Source organism: Ovis canadensis, chromosome 15 (genome assembly GCF_042477335.2).
Source record: "Ovis canadensis isolate MfBH-ARS-UI-01 breed Bighorn chromosome 15, ARS-UI_OviCan_v2, whole genome shotgun sequence".
In the NCBI taxonomy this organism is placed as follows: Eukaryota; Metazoa; Chordata; class Mammalia; order Artiodactyla; family Bovidae; genus Ovis; species Ovis canadensis.
In genome coordinates, this window is record NC_091259.1 from 25,575,177 (window position 1) to 25,593,973 (window position 18,797).

Below are 18,797 nucleotides of genomic sequence, written 5' to 3' on the forward strand. Positions count from 1 at the left end.
TTCCAAACTTGTCAGTCTGCCTTTTAACTTTCTTTAATGATGCTTTTTTAAAAATACTTTCTAAAACTTAAAAACAAGTTTATTTATTTTTTATTTTTGGCTGTGCTGTGCTGTTGCTGCATGGGCCTTTCTCTAGTTGCAGCAAGTGAGGGTTACTCTCTAGTTGTGGTACACAGGCTTCTCACTGCGGTGGCTTCTCTTGTGGTGATGCACGGTCTCTCGGCTTCAGCACTTGTGACTCGTGGGGTCAGCAGTTGTAGCTTCTGGGCTGTAGAGCACAGGCTCAGTAGTTGTGGTGCATGGGTATATGGGATCTTCCCGGATCAGTTATCAAAGCAGTGTCCCTTGTATTGGCTGGTGGATCCTTTACCACTGAGCCACCAGGGAAGCCCCTTTAATGTTGCTTTTAACAAGCACATATTTTGAATTTAAGGAAGTCTTTAAAAATATGATAGTCAGTGATTTGTATAACTCAAGATATCTTGCCTATCCCAAGGTTACAAAGATGTATAAAAATATGTTTAAAATTTACCTATTTGTACAAGTGGCTCTGTTCTCTTAGTGAAGCTGATGCATGTACTACTCCATTGCTGTTCTTTCAGTTATTGAAATCTGAATTTTTAACTTTTCCCCAGTATACAATATTATGAATACCATGAACAGAGGGCTGTGTCTTCATTTTCTCATAACCTCCCACAGTATCTAATAGAGTATCTTCGTTACAGTAAGCACCTGATGTATTTGTGGAGAAAATATAAGCAAGGAGTTGAAGATTATAAAAATTTAGAATAGGGGATATGTTAAACTTTAAGACAGTGGAAGACTACTAAATAATTTTAAAAGTGAAAGTGAAAGTTGCTCAGTTGTGTCTGACTTTGCGACCCCATGGACTGCCCACGAATTCTTCAGGCCACAATACTGGAGTGGGTAACCTTTCCCTTCTCCAGGGAATCTTCCCAATCTATGGATCAAACCCAGGTCTCCAGCATTACAGGTGGTTTCTTTACCAGCTGAGTCACAAGGAAGCCCAAGAATACTGGAGTGGGTAGCCTATCCCTACTCCAGCGGATCTTCCTGAACCAGGAATAGAACCGGGGTCTCCTGCATTGCAGGCAAATTCTTTTACCAACTAAGCTATCAGGGAAGCCATGTTGCTTTCAAAAACCTTGTTTATATTTTGTTAAAATTTACTGAATTTCACTATAGGAAAATGTATAAAGCTTTTTTTAAGTATTCTGAAGGAAGTGACCAAAAAAAAAAAAAAAAAAAAAACCTGAGTGGTTTTACTCAGATTTCATCATCTGAAAATAAACTACTATCATGAATTCATTATTATGAATTCATTTTGTGGTACAGCAACAAAATGACTACCTTATCTCAGAGTCTAAGTAAGAGCTTATGCAACAACCACAATCTCAGCTGCTCTTCAAAAAGATATTTACAAATCTTAAAACACATATTGTTCAATTTTTCCTTTACCAGCTCATCCTTTCATCTTCACTGTCACTGGACAGCAAATGACTATAGCCCTTACATATATACTCTCAGCAGTAAATCTCACAGACAAGTATTCATTTAGTTAGTAACTTCCTTTTAAAGTGTCATGCTCACTTTATTTTCCTAAATATTACTTGGATTCTTCACATAAATTTAATATATCATTTCACTGTTTCTTTACTTTTTATATAGTTTATGCAGGTGCAGAAGAAATGTAATTTATTTTATATATACTGCACAGTACTGCTTACTGAACAAAAATACATCTACTAATGAATCATTAATTATTAAATACTAAGAAATACATGATTGGTTGTTGTATGGATGCAGGAAAATTTTACTGATAGCTGGAAGAACTGGTTAGAGTTACTAGATGGGTTAGGAATGTCTTATTTTACCATCTTAATAAAGCAATTTTAACATATTTAAATCAAATCATTGTATCACATGCCTAAAACTTAGACAGTGATGTATACCAACTATTATTTAATAAAACAGGAAAAAGTATTGCAATTTTGATGTTGAAAATTCACTAACACATTTTTAAGAACAGATTACATTTGGATAATGAAGGAAATCTGTATTTTAATTATTATTTTAAAGCATCTTATACATATGGTTAGCCATGGCTTTTCAATCACACACCTCCCCACCCCCACACCCCCTCCCCCACAACCCTCCCCCCCCCAACCCCCACAACCCTTAACCATACCTGAAGTCCCAGGAGTTCATCAATCGAAGTCTCTGGTTCACTAGGGTTGCTATCTGTTTGCTTAGGTACTTGAGCAATACTATTGTCACTGTAATACACAAAGGAAAACTTTTACTGTAGTTCTCAACCAGGCAAAAACAATTAGGTATTTTAAACACAAATATTTTACCTAGTCAAAAATTTATTAATGTTTTCTGCAAGCTTTTCCTGAAGAGACTTGTTGCTTAGTATCTTTTCTCGTGCATTTTCAATAACCATTTGCTGAAAAAGAAATCAGTATTAGTAAAAGCACAAGATAGAGTATTGTTATTTGTCTAAAAAGAATCAATGGAACCTGGATAGTTTTAATAAATGTAGGTAGAAACTCAAAAGTTATGGTGGAGGCTTCCATATTAATAACAGATTACTATGTTAACTGCTTACAAATATTTTCATAGATCCTTCACCAACTTCTTTTTCACTTTCGAACTACATAGTTCCAAACTCTGTAGCTTTTCATACAAGGTTTTAAATAAGCTGACTCTATTCTGGAAAAATGTCCTATTATATTTCGTAAACTAATAACAATGTATTTACAGTTTCTTAAACATACTTCTGTTTCTTACTTGGTGCACTTGCACATGTTAGCTATTCCGACTAGACTGTTTCTTACTGGTAAATATCCCTAGTCTTGATGATGTTCTTCAGTCCCTTCAGTTGTGTACCATTCTTTGTGCCACCAAGGACTGCAGCATGCCAGGCTTCCCTGGCCTTCACTATCTGCTGGAGTTTGCTCATATTCATGTCCATCAAGTTGGTGATTCCATCTAACCATCTCATCCTCTCCTGCCTCTTCTCTTTTTGCCTTCCATCTTTCCCAGCATCAGGGTCTTTTCTAATGAGTTGCCTCTTCACATCAGATGGCCAAAGTGTCAGAGTTTCAGCTTCAGCACCAGTTCTTTCAATAAATATTCAGGGTTGATTTCCTTTAGGATTGACTAGTTTGATCTCCCTGCAGTCCAAGGGACTCTTAAGAGTCTTCAGCACCACAATTTGAAAGCATCAGTTCTTTCACGCTCAGCCTTCTATATGGACCAACACTCACATTCATCTGTACATGACTACTGGAAAAACCATAGCTTTGAGTATACAGACCTTTGTGTCTGTTTTTTTAACATGCTGTGTAGGTGTGTCACAGCTTTCCTTCCAAGGAGCAAGTGTCTTTTGATTTCATGGTTGCAGTCACCATCCACAGTGATACAGTGATTTTGGAGCCCAAGAAAATAAAACCTGTCACTGTTTCCACTTTTCCACCTTCATTTTGCCATGAAGTAATGGGCTATATGCCATGATCTTAGTTTTTGAATGCTGAGTTTTAAGCCAGCTTTTTCACTCTCCTCTTTCACCTTCATCAAGAGGCACTTCAGTTTCTCTTCACTGTATCATCTGCGTATCTATGGTTGTTGATATTTCTCCCAGCAATCTTGATTCCAGCTTGTGATTCATCCAGCATGATGTACTCTGCACACAAGTTAAATAAGCAGGGTGCCAATATAAAGCCTTATTGTAGAGTTCCCAATTTTGAAAAAGTCCACTGCTCCATGTCCAGTTCTAACTGCTGCTTCTTGATCTGCATATAGATTTCTCAGGAAGCAGGTAAGGTGGTCTGGTATTCCTATTTCTTAAGAATTTCCCCCAGTTTGTTTGTGACCCTTACAGTCAAAGGCTTTCACATAGTCAATGAAATAGCAGATGTTTTTTTTGAATTCTCTTGCTTTCTCTATGATCCAACAAATGCTGGCAATTTGATCTCTGGTTCTGCTGCCTTTTCTAAATTCAGCTTTTACATCGGCAAGTTCTCAGTTCACATACTGCTCAAGTCTAGTGTGAAGGATTTTGAGCATAACCTTGCTAGCATGTGAAATGAGCAGAACGGTACGGTAGTTTGAACATTCTTTGGTATTGCCTTTCTTTGGGATTGGAATGAAAACTGATCCTTTCTAGTCCTATGGCCACTGTTGACTTTTCCAAGTTTGCTGACTTATTGTGTGTAGCACTTTAACAGCATCATCTTTTAGGATTTGAAATAGCTCAGCTAGAATTCCATCACCTCCACTAGCCATGCTCTTAGTAATGCTTCCTAAGGCCCACTTAACTTCACACCCTAGGATGTCTGGTTCTTGGAGAGTGACCACACCATTTTGGTTATTTGAGTCATTAAGACTTTTTCTATATAGCTCTTCTGTGTATTCCTGCCAGCTGTGGTTAATCGCTACTGCTTCTGTTAGGTCCTTACCATATTTGTCCTTTATCATGCCCATCCTTGTGTGAAATGTTCCCGTGATGTCTCCAATTTTCTTGAACAGATTTCTAGTCTTTCCCATTCTATTGTTTTCCTCTATTTCTTTTGCCTTGTACACTGAAGGCTTTCTTCTCTCTCCTTGCTATTCTCTGGAATTCTGCATGCAGTTGGGTGTATCTTTCCCTTTCTTCATTGTCTTTCACTTCTCCTTTTTTCTCAGTTATTTGTAAAGCCTCCTCAACAACCACTCTGCCTTCTTGCACTTCTTTTTCTTTGGGATGGTTTTGGTCACCACCTCCTGCATAATGTCATGAACCTCTGTCTGTAGTTCTTCAGGCAGTCTGTTTCCCAGATCTAATCCCTTAAAGTATTTGTCACCTCCACTGTATATTCATAAGGAATTTGATTTCAGTCATACCTGAATGGCCTAGTGGTTTTCCCCGCTTTCTTCAATTTAAGCCCAAATTTTGCTATAAGGAGCTAATGATCTCAGCCACAGTTAACTCCTGGTCTTGTTTTTGCTGACTGTACAGAGCTTCTCCATTCTGGCTGCAAAGAGTATTATTAATCTGATTTCGGTATTAACCAGCTGGTGATGTCCAGGTGTAGAGTTTTCTCTTGTGCTCTTGGGAGAGAGTGTTTGCTATGACCAGTGTATTCTCTTGACAAAACTGTTATCCTTTGCCCTGCTTCATTTTGTACTCCAAGGCCAAACTTGCTGTTACTCTAGGTATCTCTTAACTTCCTACTTTTTTTCACTCCAATCCACTATGATGAAAATGACATCTTTTTTTGGTGTTAGTTAGGTCTTATAAGTCTTCATAAAACTAGTCAACTGCAGCTTCTTTGGCATCAGTGGTTGGGGTATAGACTTGGATAACCGATACTGAATGGTTTGCCTTGGAAACAAACCAAGATCATTCTGTTATTTTTGAAAGTGCACCTAAGCACCGCACTTTGGACTTTTTTGTTGACTATGAGGGCTAATCCATTTCTCCAAGGGATTCTTGCCCACAGTTACAGATACAATGGTCATCTGAATTAAATTCAGCCATTCCCATCCATTTTAGTTCACTGATTCCTAAGATGTTAATGCTCACTTTTGTCATTTCCCACTTGACCACATCCAATTTTCCTTGATTTATGGACGTAGCATTCCAGGTTCCTATGCAATATTGTTTTTTATAGCACTGGACTTTACATTCACCACCAGGCACATCCATAATCGAGTGCTGTTTCTGCTTTGGCCCAGCCTCTTCATTCTTTCTGGAGCTATTAGTAATTGCCCTCCATTCTTCCCAAGTAGGATACTAGACACCTTCCAACCTGGGAAGTTAATCTTCCGGTACCATGTCTTTTTGCCTTTTCATACTGTGGTTCTTGTGTTAATAATACTGAGGTTTGCCATCTCCCCCCACCTCTAGTGGACCACAGTCCACAGTTTTGCACTTACAGTCTATCCCAAAGCAATTCTATGGCAGTTTTTTTTGTGTCACATCGTGTGGCTTGCTGGATCTGTTTCCTGACCAGGGATTGGACCCCTGCAGTGGTAGCGTGGAGTCCTCAACACTGGGCTGCTAGGGAATTCCCTCTACTGTAGTTTTACAGAAATGCTACCTTTTACACAGACACACACTATATATTTATATAAATTATATACATATGAATAGTTATAAATAAACTCAGGAATATCTTAAGTTACAAAGTTTGGGAAGGTCACTTACTTTTTCTACTACAAATGCATTTGGATCCTGCAAATTTCGTATTGTTGAATGAGGCCCAGACTTCCTTTGAGATTCACTGAAACACATTTTAAAAGCTTGTCTTTTAACTAGTATGAATAATCCAATGATCATTACATATAAATACAAATCTTAGTCATGGTGGAAAAGATATTTTCTCTATTTGTGGTAGGAACAAAGAGCAGTAGAGTTGAAAAGCATTAATAGTCTTGAATTGAGAAATGAATCTGAGATCTAGCTTTATTACTTATTAACTATATGGTCTCCACCAGGTACCCTCTGACCTACTTTATAATGGGATAAAACTAAAGCTTTACTGCGTTAATGAAAGAATTCAATAAACATAAAGTATATGTAAAGACTTTATAAAAAGGTCAAAGTTCTTATAAATGTTAGATATTGTTACAGTACTTTTATAATTTCATGTGGTTAAGTATGCAATCTTGCCAAAGAGGCCGAGGTCAGCCTTGAACGAGAGACAACCAACAGTAAACATTCCAACAAAAATACCCAGGGCATGGCAATTGAGAAAACAGCACAAACATTTTAAACTATTATCTCTCTTTTCTGAAATATTCTTCAAACAAAGACACATGGGCTAAACAGGACAGAAAGAATACTTCTCAGAGAATGTCTGAGAAGATTTTTAATTATCAGTTTAGGAGTTTAAATATACATTTGTAGACCCTAAAATATGCTGATAGAAAATGATTATTCCCAAAAATCTGAGTTAACATCAATTTTAGTATGTTTTTCTATACTATTACAGAAAAAACACTTCTAATGAAACACATTTCTAGATCATTGATTTCTCAAACAATCTGATTTCAGGGAGATTATAAAGTTAAAAAAAAGTGCTTTGAAACAGCTATAATAGTAGAGTCTCAAGTACTTAATGCAATTTTGTTACTTTATTCATAATGTAAGTATCCTTGTGTAATTTTTTTGTAACGGTTACTGGAAACATGTCTTTTTAGAAAGCATTTACCTTTTGCGTCTACCAGGAGACATTAAACTGGCATGATTTTTCCTTTCCTGAGCACCAGTATTATTATTTAAAGCCTCTCCAACTGTATTTTAAGAGAACAAAACAGTAAGTCAAGGAAACAGAATAGTTTATTGAAACTTGAATTAACTGAATAAAAATAGTACTACATAGTGATTATTTTAAATTCAGTTAGTATATATTGAGTGCCTACTATGTGCAAGGCACTACAGAAGATATTGTGCATGTTAGTTGCTCAGCTGTGTCTGACTCTTTGCAACCCATGGACTGTAGCCCGCCTGGCTCCTCTGTCCATGCAATTCTCCAGGCAAGAATCCTGGAGTGGGTTGTCATTACCTTCTCCAACAGAAGATATTAAGATACATAAAATATAGTCCCCATGACTTAAGATTTTACAATAAAATACAAAGTAGAGTATACAGAATAGTTTCAACAAAAAATACCATGGCAGAACAAACGAATTGTAAGAAGTATAAACTAAATATACTGGGTAAGTGTTTTTACCCAGAGGTGTTAAAAGAAATTGGAGAAAAGATGGAAATAAGGGAGAATGTAATGGTTGTCAATACATTTACCTGCACAAAGAGAAAAAAAGACTGGTCTAAGAACCAAGAGAGGTGACACCTCAATTCTAATCCCAGCTCTGATATTAACTAGCCTTTTGCTCCTAAATATCATGTGCTTTTAATACTATCAAGTATATAACAAACAAGAAATACTAGATGACCTCTCAGTTTATCCTTAGCTCTAAGATTCAGATAGGAATACGTAGGATTTTCAACATGTAGAGATGGAGGTTAACCAGAAAAACATTCCTCATTTCAGCAGGACAGACTACTGTGACCAAAGAGCTGAACAAAGTGTTCACATATAATGTGCGTTACTTTTAAAAGCAAACAAGAGGGGTTTTTTCCCCCAATTAATGCAAATAAGTGAGAACTAGAAGAGATTTCAAGGTTGGATGTCAGTTAGAACAGATAAAAGAATCCCAGACTAACATGTCTCACAGATTTAATAATATGCTTATTTAATGGCAAATTGAATGAGTGAGCACACCCATACTACCTAAATTTACCCACTTCTAGCCTCTAATCTAAAAGATATTATCATATCATCTCATTCACACAATTTGATTAAAACAAAATTCAAAAGCACAAAATGTAAACTTACTGGTCATAGTGTCTTGTGACTGTGAATGGTTGACCACTACAAAATCTGACCTCAAAGGAGCTGAAATTTGGCCAGATGGCCTAATAACTTGTGTAGCTGTCAAAGGAGAATTGGTAAATTGTCCTAAAAGATACGGTAAAGGCTCTGAACTGACAGGAGCTGCTTGAGATGCAAGCCTTCTCTGCCGTTTGATTTCTGCAATCCCATTTCTTGTTCGGGCTGAAACACACGAGCATTTAAAAAATTAACTCACTGTCAGAGTAGTTTGGGAATTTTAAGATATCTATACAATATATGTTCTACTACATATTTAACAGTGAACTTAAAAAATAGCCCCTAGAATTATCACCTATTTATGTGATAATTTCATAAGAAACAAACTAAAATTGAGTACACTTGAAATTTTAAAAATCCAAGAATACATTTCTTCTGTAATAATTAAAACTGATAATATCTCCACAATCAGGAAAACAAATTTATGGAATGAGAATTAAATGATGTGAATACATGAGAGCCAATGAGAAAAATAAGATTTATTTAAATTGCATATTTTTACAATAAATGAAAATATTATTTTCTAATATAATGGTACTTAGAAAAGCAGTAGTTTCAACAAAATGTAAATTCAGCAACATGTATTGTTAACAAAAACGCTCATCTGATATTATATTTGAGTTTAAAATAATTCTGAACATTATTTAGAGTTTAAAGTTGAATACCAACCTCTCTGATTGGCAGCAAACCCTGGGGAACTTTGCATGCTCCTAATAAACAAAAGTAGTTAGACATTAAAAAATTTCTGTTGCTAAGATACATTCTGATTTAGTTACAGTTAGACCTGAAGTAAATTATGAGTTAAAAGGCAAGAAATTTCTCTCAGATAAAAAAGATAAGCACTTTTTTTCTGGGTAACCAAATCTTATCTGCTTTAGGAAAAAAACAGTGGCATATAAAAATGCAAACATGCATAATTTTAATAATCAAGTTTCTATCCAATGCAATAAGAGCTTTGAAATCCCATTAATAATACAATTTGCTTTGAATGTAGGAACTCAATATATTTAAGAAAGCTATATATATTTTACAATTATCAATTATCTTTTATAACTATAGAAATGCCTTCCCAGAGAAATTTTGATTTTATGTATAACTGCATAAATAAATACTTCAGAATCCAAGTTGATTTCAAAAGAGATCCTGCTTTCATCAAATTTATGACTATGACATTGTTTCACCAAACTTCTAGAGAAGGAACAAAGCAAACAGGTAAGGAAATTCACAATATAAACTGATTCTCCTTTTGCTACGAACTGGTTACCCATGTATTTTGTAAACAATCAGATACTGTGCTATTTTCCTCAGAAATCTGTCAAATAAGTGTCTGCCAACAAGAGCCACAAAACTTACTGAATCAAACAAGCATTTTTAACAGCATACAAACCAACCTTCAAGAACACCTGGCTAGGAGGTTTCTTTTTTAATGTAATACCTTGTCAATGAAACGTTGCAGTAACTTATAAATATTCTATAGGTGTTGTTAATGTCTTTGAAGACTGTTTGCAAGGGAATGAAAGAGGAAAGGGAAGTCAGGAAAGGGGAATAAGAGTAAGACTACCAAATAAAATGTAGTACAGAGTCACACAAAAAGCACTGGGAGCCATTCAGCTGAGGAATGAAACGAGGCCCCTGCTGAAGTTGGGTATTCACTTGTAGCTCTGGGAGAAAGTGTAAGAAAGGATGGTTTTCATACTAGACTCAAGTTGAATAAGATATGTTATAAAATTGATACCTATTCTAAAGATAGTGAGACTAGCATTCCAAGGCCATGACATAGTAAAATTCTAAAAGCAGAAGATTCCAGAAGTGTTATTATTCGGGTTTGTTCCTTTATAAGGGCAGAACAAAGGAGGCATGGATTACACATACCTATCAATTTTCTGCATGTGTAATGAAGATGCAACTGTATAAGGGAAGTCATATGGGGCTTGAGTTAGTAGATTTGCATCCACCAAGACTGGGACTAGATTTGTATTCAGCCAGAGATCTGCTTCTAAATTGTTACGGGAACCTGGGAATATCATTAATTTCCTCATTTCTAAATATTTTACTAAAGTACACAATTTATTTAAAATTATCTAATCAAAGACAAATATCAATAACCTCTAGCATAATTTCAAAATTAGATCAATGTTAAATAAATGCACAGTGTGTGTCATAAGATTTAAATGTGAAGTGATTCTTAATTGTGCTTCCATTCCAAAATTATTATGCACATTCTGATAAGCTGATTGTATAAGCCTTTTATTACCTGATCTGAGAAAGTGTATGGTCTAACTTCTTCCACAGAGATGACATAATTGCTGGGACATCATTTGATGTTTCTAAATCATAAGAGGAAATGTTTCATAAAAAATCCATCATTTAATTTGAACAGACACAGAAAATCAATAAGGAAAACTTTTCTCTCAGTTGCTGACATTATGTTGGGAACTGAGAAATAAGCCTATTTTGTAAAAAACCTGCAGAGCTATAATGATGTTGAGTTTTTTGCTCAAGTCACTGAGGATCAGATACAATATGAGGGAAAAGGAAACTTGTGAAAACTATGAAGTTTTTTTAGATCAATAATCTTGTATTTTCTTTGAATAAAAAGACAAACTATTTTAAATCTTTGTTCTACCTACGTGACATTTGAAAGTCAAAATAATTTGATTTATAAATTTATAAAATTATACAAACTCATGTAAATATAGAAGTTAGTTTCTGTATCCAATGTTTTCAGGTCCAAATCACTGTGATTTCTCAGCAACTCCTTAGTTAGGAATTACAGATAAAATTCTGCAGGACTAATTAGTCAGGATTACAGATAAACTTCTGGAGGACTAATTAGTCTTTTTCAGGATGTGTTCTAAAGCCACACTGATAGGAAATTCAAGGTATTTATATTCTTTACTATATACTTCTAAAAAGCTCAAACAAGAGAAAGTTACCAACATAAAAGTGGGATATAAACCTTTGTACTGCAATAACGTATTGTTTCTGAGGTCATTTACACTCTAAATATTCCTGTAAGATAGTTAAGATAGTTTGGGAAAAGAAAACCTTGGTAGAATGATCAAACTTATTGAAGAGAAAGAAATGAAATTCACACTTTGAAATTCTAGGCTTATTACTTTCTACAGTTTCTAGTTCTGTGATTTTAGAAAAGTTATCTGGCTTCTCTAATCCTTAATTTTCTGATACTTAAGGTCTAGTGAACTTCCCTGGTGGCCCAGTGGTTAAGAATCTACCTTGCAATGCAGGGAACTTGGGGGAGGATCCCTGCTGGGGGAACTAAGATCCCACATGCTGTGGAGCAACTAAGCCTATGCACAGTAACTACTGAGCCTGAATGCTCTGGAGTCCTTGTGCCACAACTAGAGAACTCTAGAGTCCATGTGCCACAACCGGAGAGTTCTGTGAGCTGCAGTGAAAGATCACACGTGATGCAACAAAGATCCCTTCTGCTGCAACTAAGACTTGATGCAGTCAAATAATGAATAAATTAATAGATCTAAACAATCAATACCTCTCATTGGATTATTTTAAGGACTGACATAAAACCTCTGAAAGCACCTAGCATAATGTTGCAATAAACAGTACTCAATAAACGTGAACCTTACATTTTAAAATGTTATCATTTGTATGAATTAATTCTTTACTGCTGAATCTTTTCTTAATATGTTGCAAACTATAGAAATAACGAATATGAATATGAGAGAATAAATTTAACTTTCCTCTTCAAGACACTAATTTAGGAAAGTGTTATATTTATCACTCAATATAAACAGACTTTAATTGGCTATCTCCCAGTGAATTTTTAAAAGTATTTCAAAATTTTAAAAAAATCACTTCTAATTAAAACAATTAGATAAGTGCTGTAAAAAACTGACCAAAAAACAAACAAACAAAAAACAAAACATCCCTGAACCTGAATTCTTACCTTTTGCTTTCATAGCTACATATTCATTCAAAATTGTTGTCAAATTTTTTCCAAATAAAGACTGAAAAGAAAAAGATCAAGCATTACCAAAACCATATAATACTACCAATAATTTCCCACTATGAAATATTTCACCATAAAAGTTACTAAAAGATATAGATTAAAAAATAGTCGATAAAGAAATGGTAAAGAGTAGGTCATCAAAGGACTTCCTCGGTGGCTTAGATGGTAAAGAACCTGCCTTCAATGTGGGAGACCTGGGTTTGATTCCTGGGTTGGGAAGAACCCCTGGAGAAGGAAATGGCAATCCACTCCAGTATTGTTACCTGGAGAATCCCCATGGACAGAGGAGCCTGGAGGACTGCAGTCCACAGGGTTGCAAAGAGTTAAGACACAACTGAGTAACTAAGCACAGCACAGGTCATCAAAAATGAAAATAGTCACTCCTCAAGGACTGAATTCTTCTGTGGGTAGAGAACCTTGTCTATGTGAATAAGATATTGTGACTATGTTTCTTTAGCTAAGATAGTACAACAGCAGGAATGCAGTTTTCAGTTTGGGAGGTAGGGATCCAGTCCCACAAATAAGGACCTACTCCTTCCTACCGTTTTAATGCCAAATGTCATCTGCCAAAGAGCAAAGCAAAAACTCTGAGTGTAAGAGATATCCTTTCCAAGGATCAGTACCTTTTCTATTTTCACGTCTATCATCTCATAAAGTTACCCCATTCCCCACCACTTTTATATCAATAATAAGGGGCAGGTTTTAACAGACTCAAGTTTGAGGTCATATAATAGAACAGGGAAGAGCAAGGATTTTTTAGAACACAGTTTTGGATTTACGTTCTACATTTACCATATGTGTGAAAAATTACCCAGATTTTCTAAGGCTTACTTTCATATATAAAAACAGACATATGACTTTTTAATACAATTTTTTTTTTGTGGTGAAGATTGAGGATATATGTAACATATCTAAGACAATGTCTAACACATAGTAGCTAATTATTTTTCTATCCTCTCCTGAACTTTCATTGCAGATTCCTATTTTATTCTTCTGTATTATTAAAAAAATTATTTTATATTGGAGTATAGTTGATTAACAATGTTGTGCTAGTTTCAGATGTAAAATGATTCAGTTATACGTATACATGTAACTATTCTTTTACAAATTCTTTTCCCATTTAGGTTATTAAAGAATATTGAGCAGTTTCCTGTGCTATATAGTTCCTTGTTGATAATCTATTTTAATTACAGCAATGTGCACATGTCAACCCCGAACTCCCAATCTATCCCTCCTCCCCACCTTCCCCCTTGGTAACCATAAGTTTGTTCTCTAATACTGTGAGTCTGTTTCTGTTTTATAAGTAAGTTCACTTGTATCATTTTCTTTAGTTTCCACATATAAGTGATATCATATATTTGTCTAACTTACTTAGCACTGTAATCTTCAGGTCCATCCACATTGCTGTAAATGGCATTATTTCATTCATTTTAATGGCTGAATAATATTCCATAGTATATATGTACATCTTCTTTACCCATTCATGTGTTGATGGACATTTAAGTTGCTTCTATGTCTTGACTACTGCAAACAGTGCTTCATAAAACATGTGGTGCACCTATCCTTTTGAACCATGTTTTTCTCCAGATATATGTTAAGGAGTGAGTTTGCTGGATGGTAGCTCTATTTTTAGCTTTTTTGACCTCTATTTTTAGTTTTTCTCCATAGTTGCTGTACCAATTTATATCCCCATCAACACTATAGGTGGGTTTCCTTTTCTTCATACCTTTTCCAGCATTTGCTAGTAGATTTTTTGATGATGGTTACTTTGAGGTGATATCTCATTACAGTACTGACCTGTATTTTGTAATAATTAGCAATGTTGAGCATGTTCTCATCTGCCTCTTAGCCATCTGCGTGTCTTCTTCGGACAAATGTCTATTTAGATCTTCTGCCCATTTTTAGATTTAGCTGTATTATTTATTGACTGCACGAATTGTTTGTAAATTCTAGAGGTTAAACCGTTATCAATTGCATCGTTTACAAATACTTTCTTCCATTCTGGGGGTTGCCTTTTCATTTTGTTTATGGTTTCCTTTGCTATGCAAAAAGCTTTTAAGTAGTTCTCATTTTTTAAATTATTGTTTTTATTTCCATTACTCTAGGAGATAGATCTAAAACAATATCGCTGCAATTTATGTCAAAGAGTATTTTGCCAATGTCATCCTCTGGGAGTTTTATAGTATCTGGTCTTACATTTAGGTCTTTAATCCAGTTTATTTTTGTATATGGTGTCAGACACTGTCTAATTTCAACCCTTTACGTGTAGCTGTCCAGTTTTCCCAGCACCATTTATTGAAGAGATTCTCTTTTCTCCATTGTATGGTCTTGCCTCCTGTCATAACTGACCATTAATTGACCACAGGGTTTATTTCTGGGCTTTCAATCCTGTTCCATGGAGCTATATTTCTGTTTCTGTTACAGTACCATACTCTTTTGATGACTCTAGATGTCTAAGAGAGTCAGGAAGCCTGATTTCTCTAGCTATTTTTCTTTCTCAAGACTGCTTTAAGCTATTCATGGTTTTTTGGGTCTCCATAAAATTAAAATTTTTGTTCCAGTTCTGTGAAAATGCTATTGGTGGACTTCCTTGATGGTCCAGTGGTTAAGACTCCATACTATCAATACAGGGGATATGGGTTTGATCCCTAAATTGTGGAAGTAAGATCCCATATGTCCCAGGGAGAAAAAAAAAAAAAAGCCACTGGTAATTTGATAGGGATTGCATTGAATCTATACATTATATTGGGTAGTATAGTCAATTCTGACAGTACTCGTTCCTCTAATCCAAGAACATGGTGTATCTTTCCATCTGTTTGTGTCTTCTCTTTCTTTCATCAGCATCTTATCACTTTCAGAATACAGGTCTTTTGCCTTTGTTCAGTTTAGTTCAGTTCAGTCGCTCAGTTGTGTCTGACTCTTTGCGACCCCATGAATCGCAGCACACCAGGCCTCCCTGTCCATCACCATCTCCCAGAGTTCACTCAGAATCATGTCCACCAAGTCCGTGATGCCATCCAGCCATCTCATCCTGGGTCGTCCCCTTCTGCTCCTGCCCCCAATCTCTCCCAGCATCAGTCTTTTCCAATGAGTCAACTCTTCGCATGAGGTGGCCAAAGTACTGGAGTTTCAGCTTTACCATCATTCCTTCCAAAGAAATCCCAGGGTTGATCTCCTTCAGAATGGACTTGTTGGATCTCCTTGCAGTCCAAGGGACTCTCAAGAGTTTTCTCCAACACCACAGTTCAAATGCATCAATTCTTCGGCACTCAGCCTTCTTCACAGTCCAACTCTCCCATCCATAAATGACCACAGGAAAAACCATAGCCTTGACTAGTAGGTAGGTTTATTCCCAGGTGTTTTATTATTCTTTTTGATGCAATGGTAAATGGGATTGTTTCTTTCTTTTTCTGATCTTTCATTATCAGTGTATAGAAATGCAACAGATTTCTATGTATTGATTTTGTACCCTGCATCTTTACCAAATTCATTGATGAGCTCTAGTTTTCTGGTAGCATCTTTAAGATTTTCTATGTACAGGATCACACCATTTGCAAACAGTGATGGTTTTACTTCTTTTCCAATTTAGATTCATTTCTTCTCTGACTACTGTGCGTAGGCCTTCCAAAATGATGTTCAAGAAAAGTGGTGAGTGGACATCCTTGACTTTTTCTTGATCTTAGAGAAAATGCTTTCAGGTTTTCACCGTTGAGTATGTTAGCTGCACGTTTGTTGTATATGGCCTTTGTTGAGACAGGTTCTCTCTATGCCTGCTTTTTGGAGAGTTTTTGTCATATTAATAAATGGGTGTTGAATTTCATCAAAAGCTTTTTCTATATCTATTGAGATGATCATATAGTGTTTAATTCTTCAATTTTGCTGATGTGGTGTATCACACTGACTGATCTGTGGATACTGAAAAATCTTTACATTCCTGGGATAAATCCCACTTGACCATGGTGCATGATCCTTTTACTGTATTGTTGGATTTGGTTTGCCAGCATTTTGTTGAGAATTTTTGTATCTGTGTTCATCAGTGATATTGGTGTGTAATTTTTCCTTTTTGTGGTATCCTTATCTGGTTTTGGTATCTGGGACATGGTAGCCTCACAGAATGAGTATGAGAATGTTCCTTCCTCTGCAGTTTTCTTGGAATAGTTTCAGAAGGATAGGTGTTAACTCTTCTCTGAGTGCTTGATAGAATCCGCCTGTGACGCCACCTTGTCCTGGACCTTTGCGTTTTAGTCAGTTTCAATTTCAGTTCTTGTGACTGGTCTGTTCATATTTTCCATTTCCTCCTGGTTCAGTCTTAGGAGATTGTACCTTTCTGAGGATTTTCCCATTTCTTTTAGGTTGTCCATTTTATTTGCATATAGTCGGTTGCAGTACAGAAGCTTCTATGTTATTCAAAGTCTGAGAAGTTAAGGAATTGCCTAATACTAACCTAGTCATTATAACTTGCTTTTAATAGCTAAAAAATAACTGAATGAATGCTATATAATGAATTATGTCCTCATAAACTCATATAGGGCTTCTCTGGTGGCTTAGAGGTAAAGGATCCACCTGCAATTGGAAACCCTGGTTTGATCCCTGGGTTGGAAAGATCCCCTGGAGAAGGGCATGGCAACCCACTCCAGTATTCTTGCCTGGAAAATTCCATGGACAGAGGAGCTTGGTGGGCTACAGACCATGGGATTGCAAAGAGTTGGACATGACTGAGCAACTGGCACACACAAACTCATGTGAAGTCACAGCAAGAAGGAGGTTGTCTATAAGTCAGGAAGACAGCCTTCACCAGGAACTGAAACACGAGCACTTCATCTTGGTCTTCCCAGCCTCCAGAACAATGAGAAGTAAAGATCTGGGTGGTAGATTTGCTGGTAGTTACTAGGGTATCACTGCCGCTAGGACCCTACAGCACACAGTGCTACACAAACACACAGACAGGCTACTTCACATTATTTCTGAATACATCTGTACATATATTAAACATTAATTTGTACTGATATCTCTGACTATATAATTTAACACCACAGGTCTCATGCTTATTTGTGTTTTCTTTCTCACAGAGTGAGAAGCCTGGGCCCCACTATCTGTATTAACTTACTTGTTAACATTGCCTACTTAGAAGAACTAAGAAAAATTTTAAGATTCGTTCATGTTATTATGAGTCATCAGTGCTGCTTTTAACTGCTTAGTAAGAAGAACATACCACTTTATTTACTCACTTGTTGAAAGATATCTTGGTTATTTTCAGTTTTTGACATCATAGATAAACAGTATGTTTTTGTGTGAATATAAGTTTTCCAGTTCACTTGGATAAATATCTGGGTGTATGAATGCTAGTTCACATGGGACTAGGTTGTTTAACCTAAAAAACAACATCCAAGCTGTTGGGCAAAGCAGCTGTATGATTTTGCAGCAATTTAAAAATTATTTTTTATACTAGCCATTCTAACATGTATGTATTAGTATCTGCTTAGGTTAGTCACAGTCATTTTCCTAACAGATAATAACGTGGAATATTTTTTTCACATTATATTGATAGCCCTATAATTTTTTGGGCAAGGATCTTCAGATCTCTTGCCCATTAAAGAAAAAATTCAGTTAAAAAAAGTTTCTTATATATTCTACACACAATCCCTTTCTCAGAGCTGCAAAAACTTTTTCTTACCCTATAGCTGTCATTCTTTTAACAGTGTTTTTTTATAGAGCAAAAATTTTCTTTTTTTTTCTTTTTTAAATCTGGTTGTCTAATTGTCCTATCACCATTTGTTGTTAAGATTATCCTTTTTTTCCAGTGAATTATCTGAACTTTTGTCAAAAATCACATTTGAAGTTTGTATTTTGTTTCACTGATCCAACGCCTAACCATTTCCTAATGCCATTCAATCCTGATTACTATTGCTTGTTAGTTAAGTCTTAAGACCAAGCAATGTGAGTCCTTGAATATATCCTTTTTAAGAACTATCTGGGTTATTTTTCCACAATACTACTTAAGTGGTACCCGTGCTCCTCCTCCAAGGGACCAGCATTGCTCATCAGCAAGCCAGTGACAGTAGTGGCTGGGCCTCAGGCCCCTGCCCACCACCACACCCACAGCAGTTGCACTCAACCAGAACAGCAAGGTGCACACAGCGCACACAGTGGATACCCTTAGAGCACCTGGCTTTGGTGACAGGGGAATTGTTCTACTGAGCCCACAGGACACCTTCTACGTTAAGCCACTGTTTCAAGACCAGGAAACACAGTTTATACACCTAATAATAGAAACAAATACAGAAAGTTAGGCAAAATGAAGAGACAAAGAAGTACCTTTCAAAGAGACAAAACCTCAGAGAATG

The 18,797-nt window shown here is 36.0% G+C and overlaps 1 protein-coding gene across 3 annotated transcripts in view; it reads right to left on the reverse strand.

The window, feature by feature from the left end:
• NPAT (nuclear protein, coactivator of histone transcription) overlaps nt 1–18,797 on the reverse strand; it is a 52,882-nt gene that overhangs the window by 15,311 nt on the left and 18,774 nt on the right. The window contains exons 3-10 of one of the 3 annotated variants that reach the window (XM_069554950.1): nt 12,391–12,451; nt 10,717–10,789; nt 9,132–9,172; nt 8,409–8,627; nt 7,221–7,302; nt 6,215–6,290; nt 2,379–2,470; nt 2,210–2,297 (exon numbers count right to left, since the gene is read on the reverse strand). In XM_069554950.1, the coding sequence (XP_069411051.1) occupies nt 2,210–2,297; nt 2,379–2,470; nt 6,215–6,290; nt 7,221–7,302; nt 8,409–8,627; nt 9,132–9,172; nt 10,717–10,789; nt 12,391–12,451 (732 nt within the window). Of the gene's footprint in view, nt 1–2,209; nt 2,298–2,378; nt 2,471–6,214; nt 6,291–7,220; nt 7,303–8,408; nt 8,628–9,131; nt 9,173–10,716; nt 10,790–12,390; nt 12,452–18,797 lie in introns of those variants that run through there. The other 2 variants (XM_069554951.1, XM_069554952.1) reach the window with 2 other exon arrangements.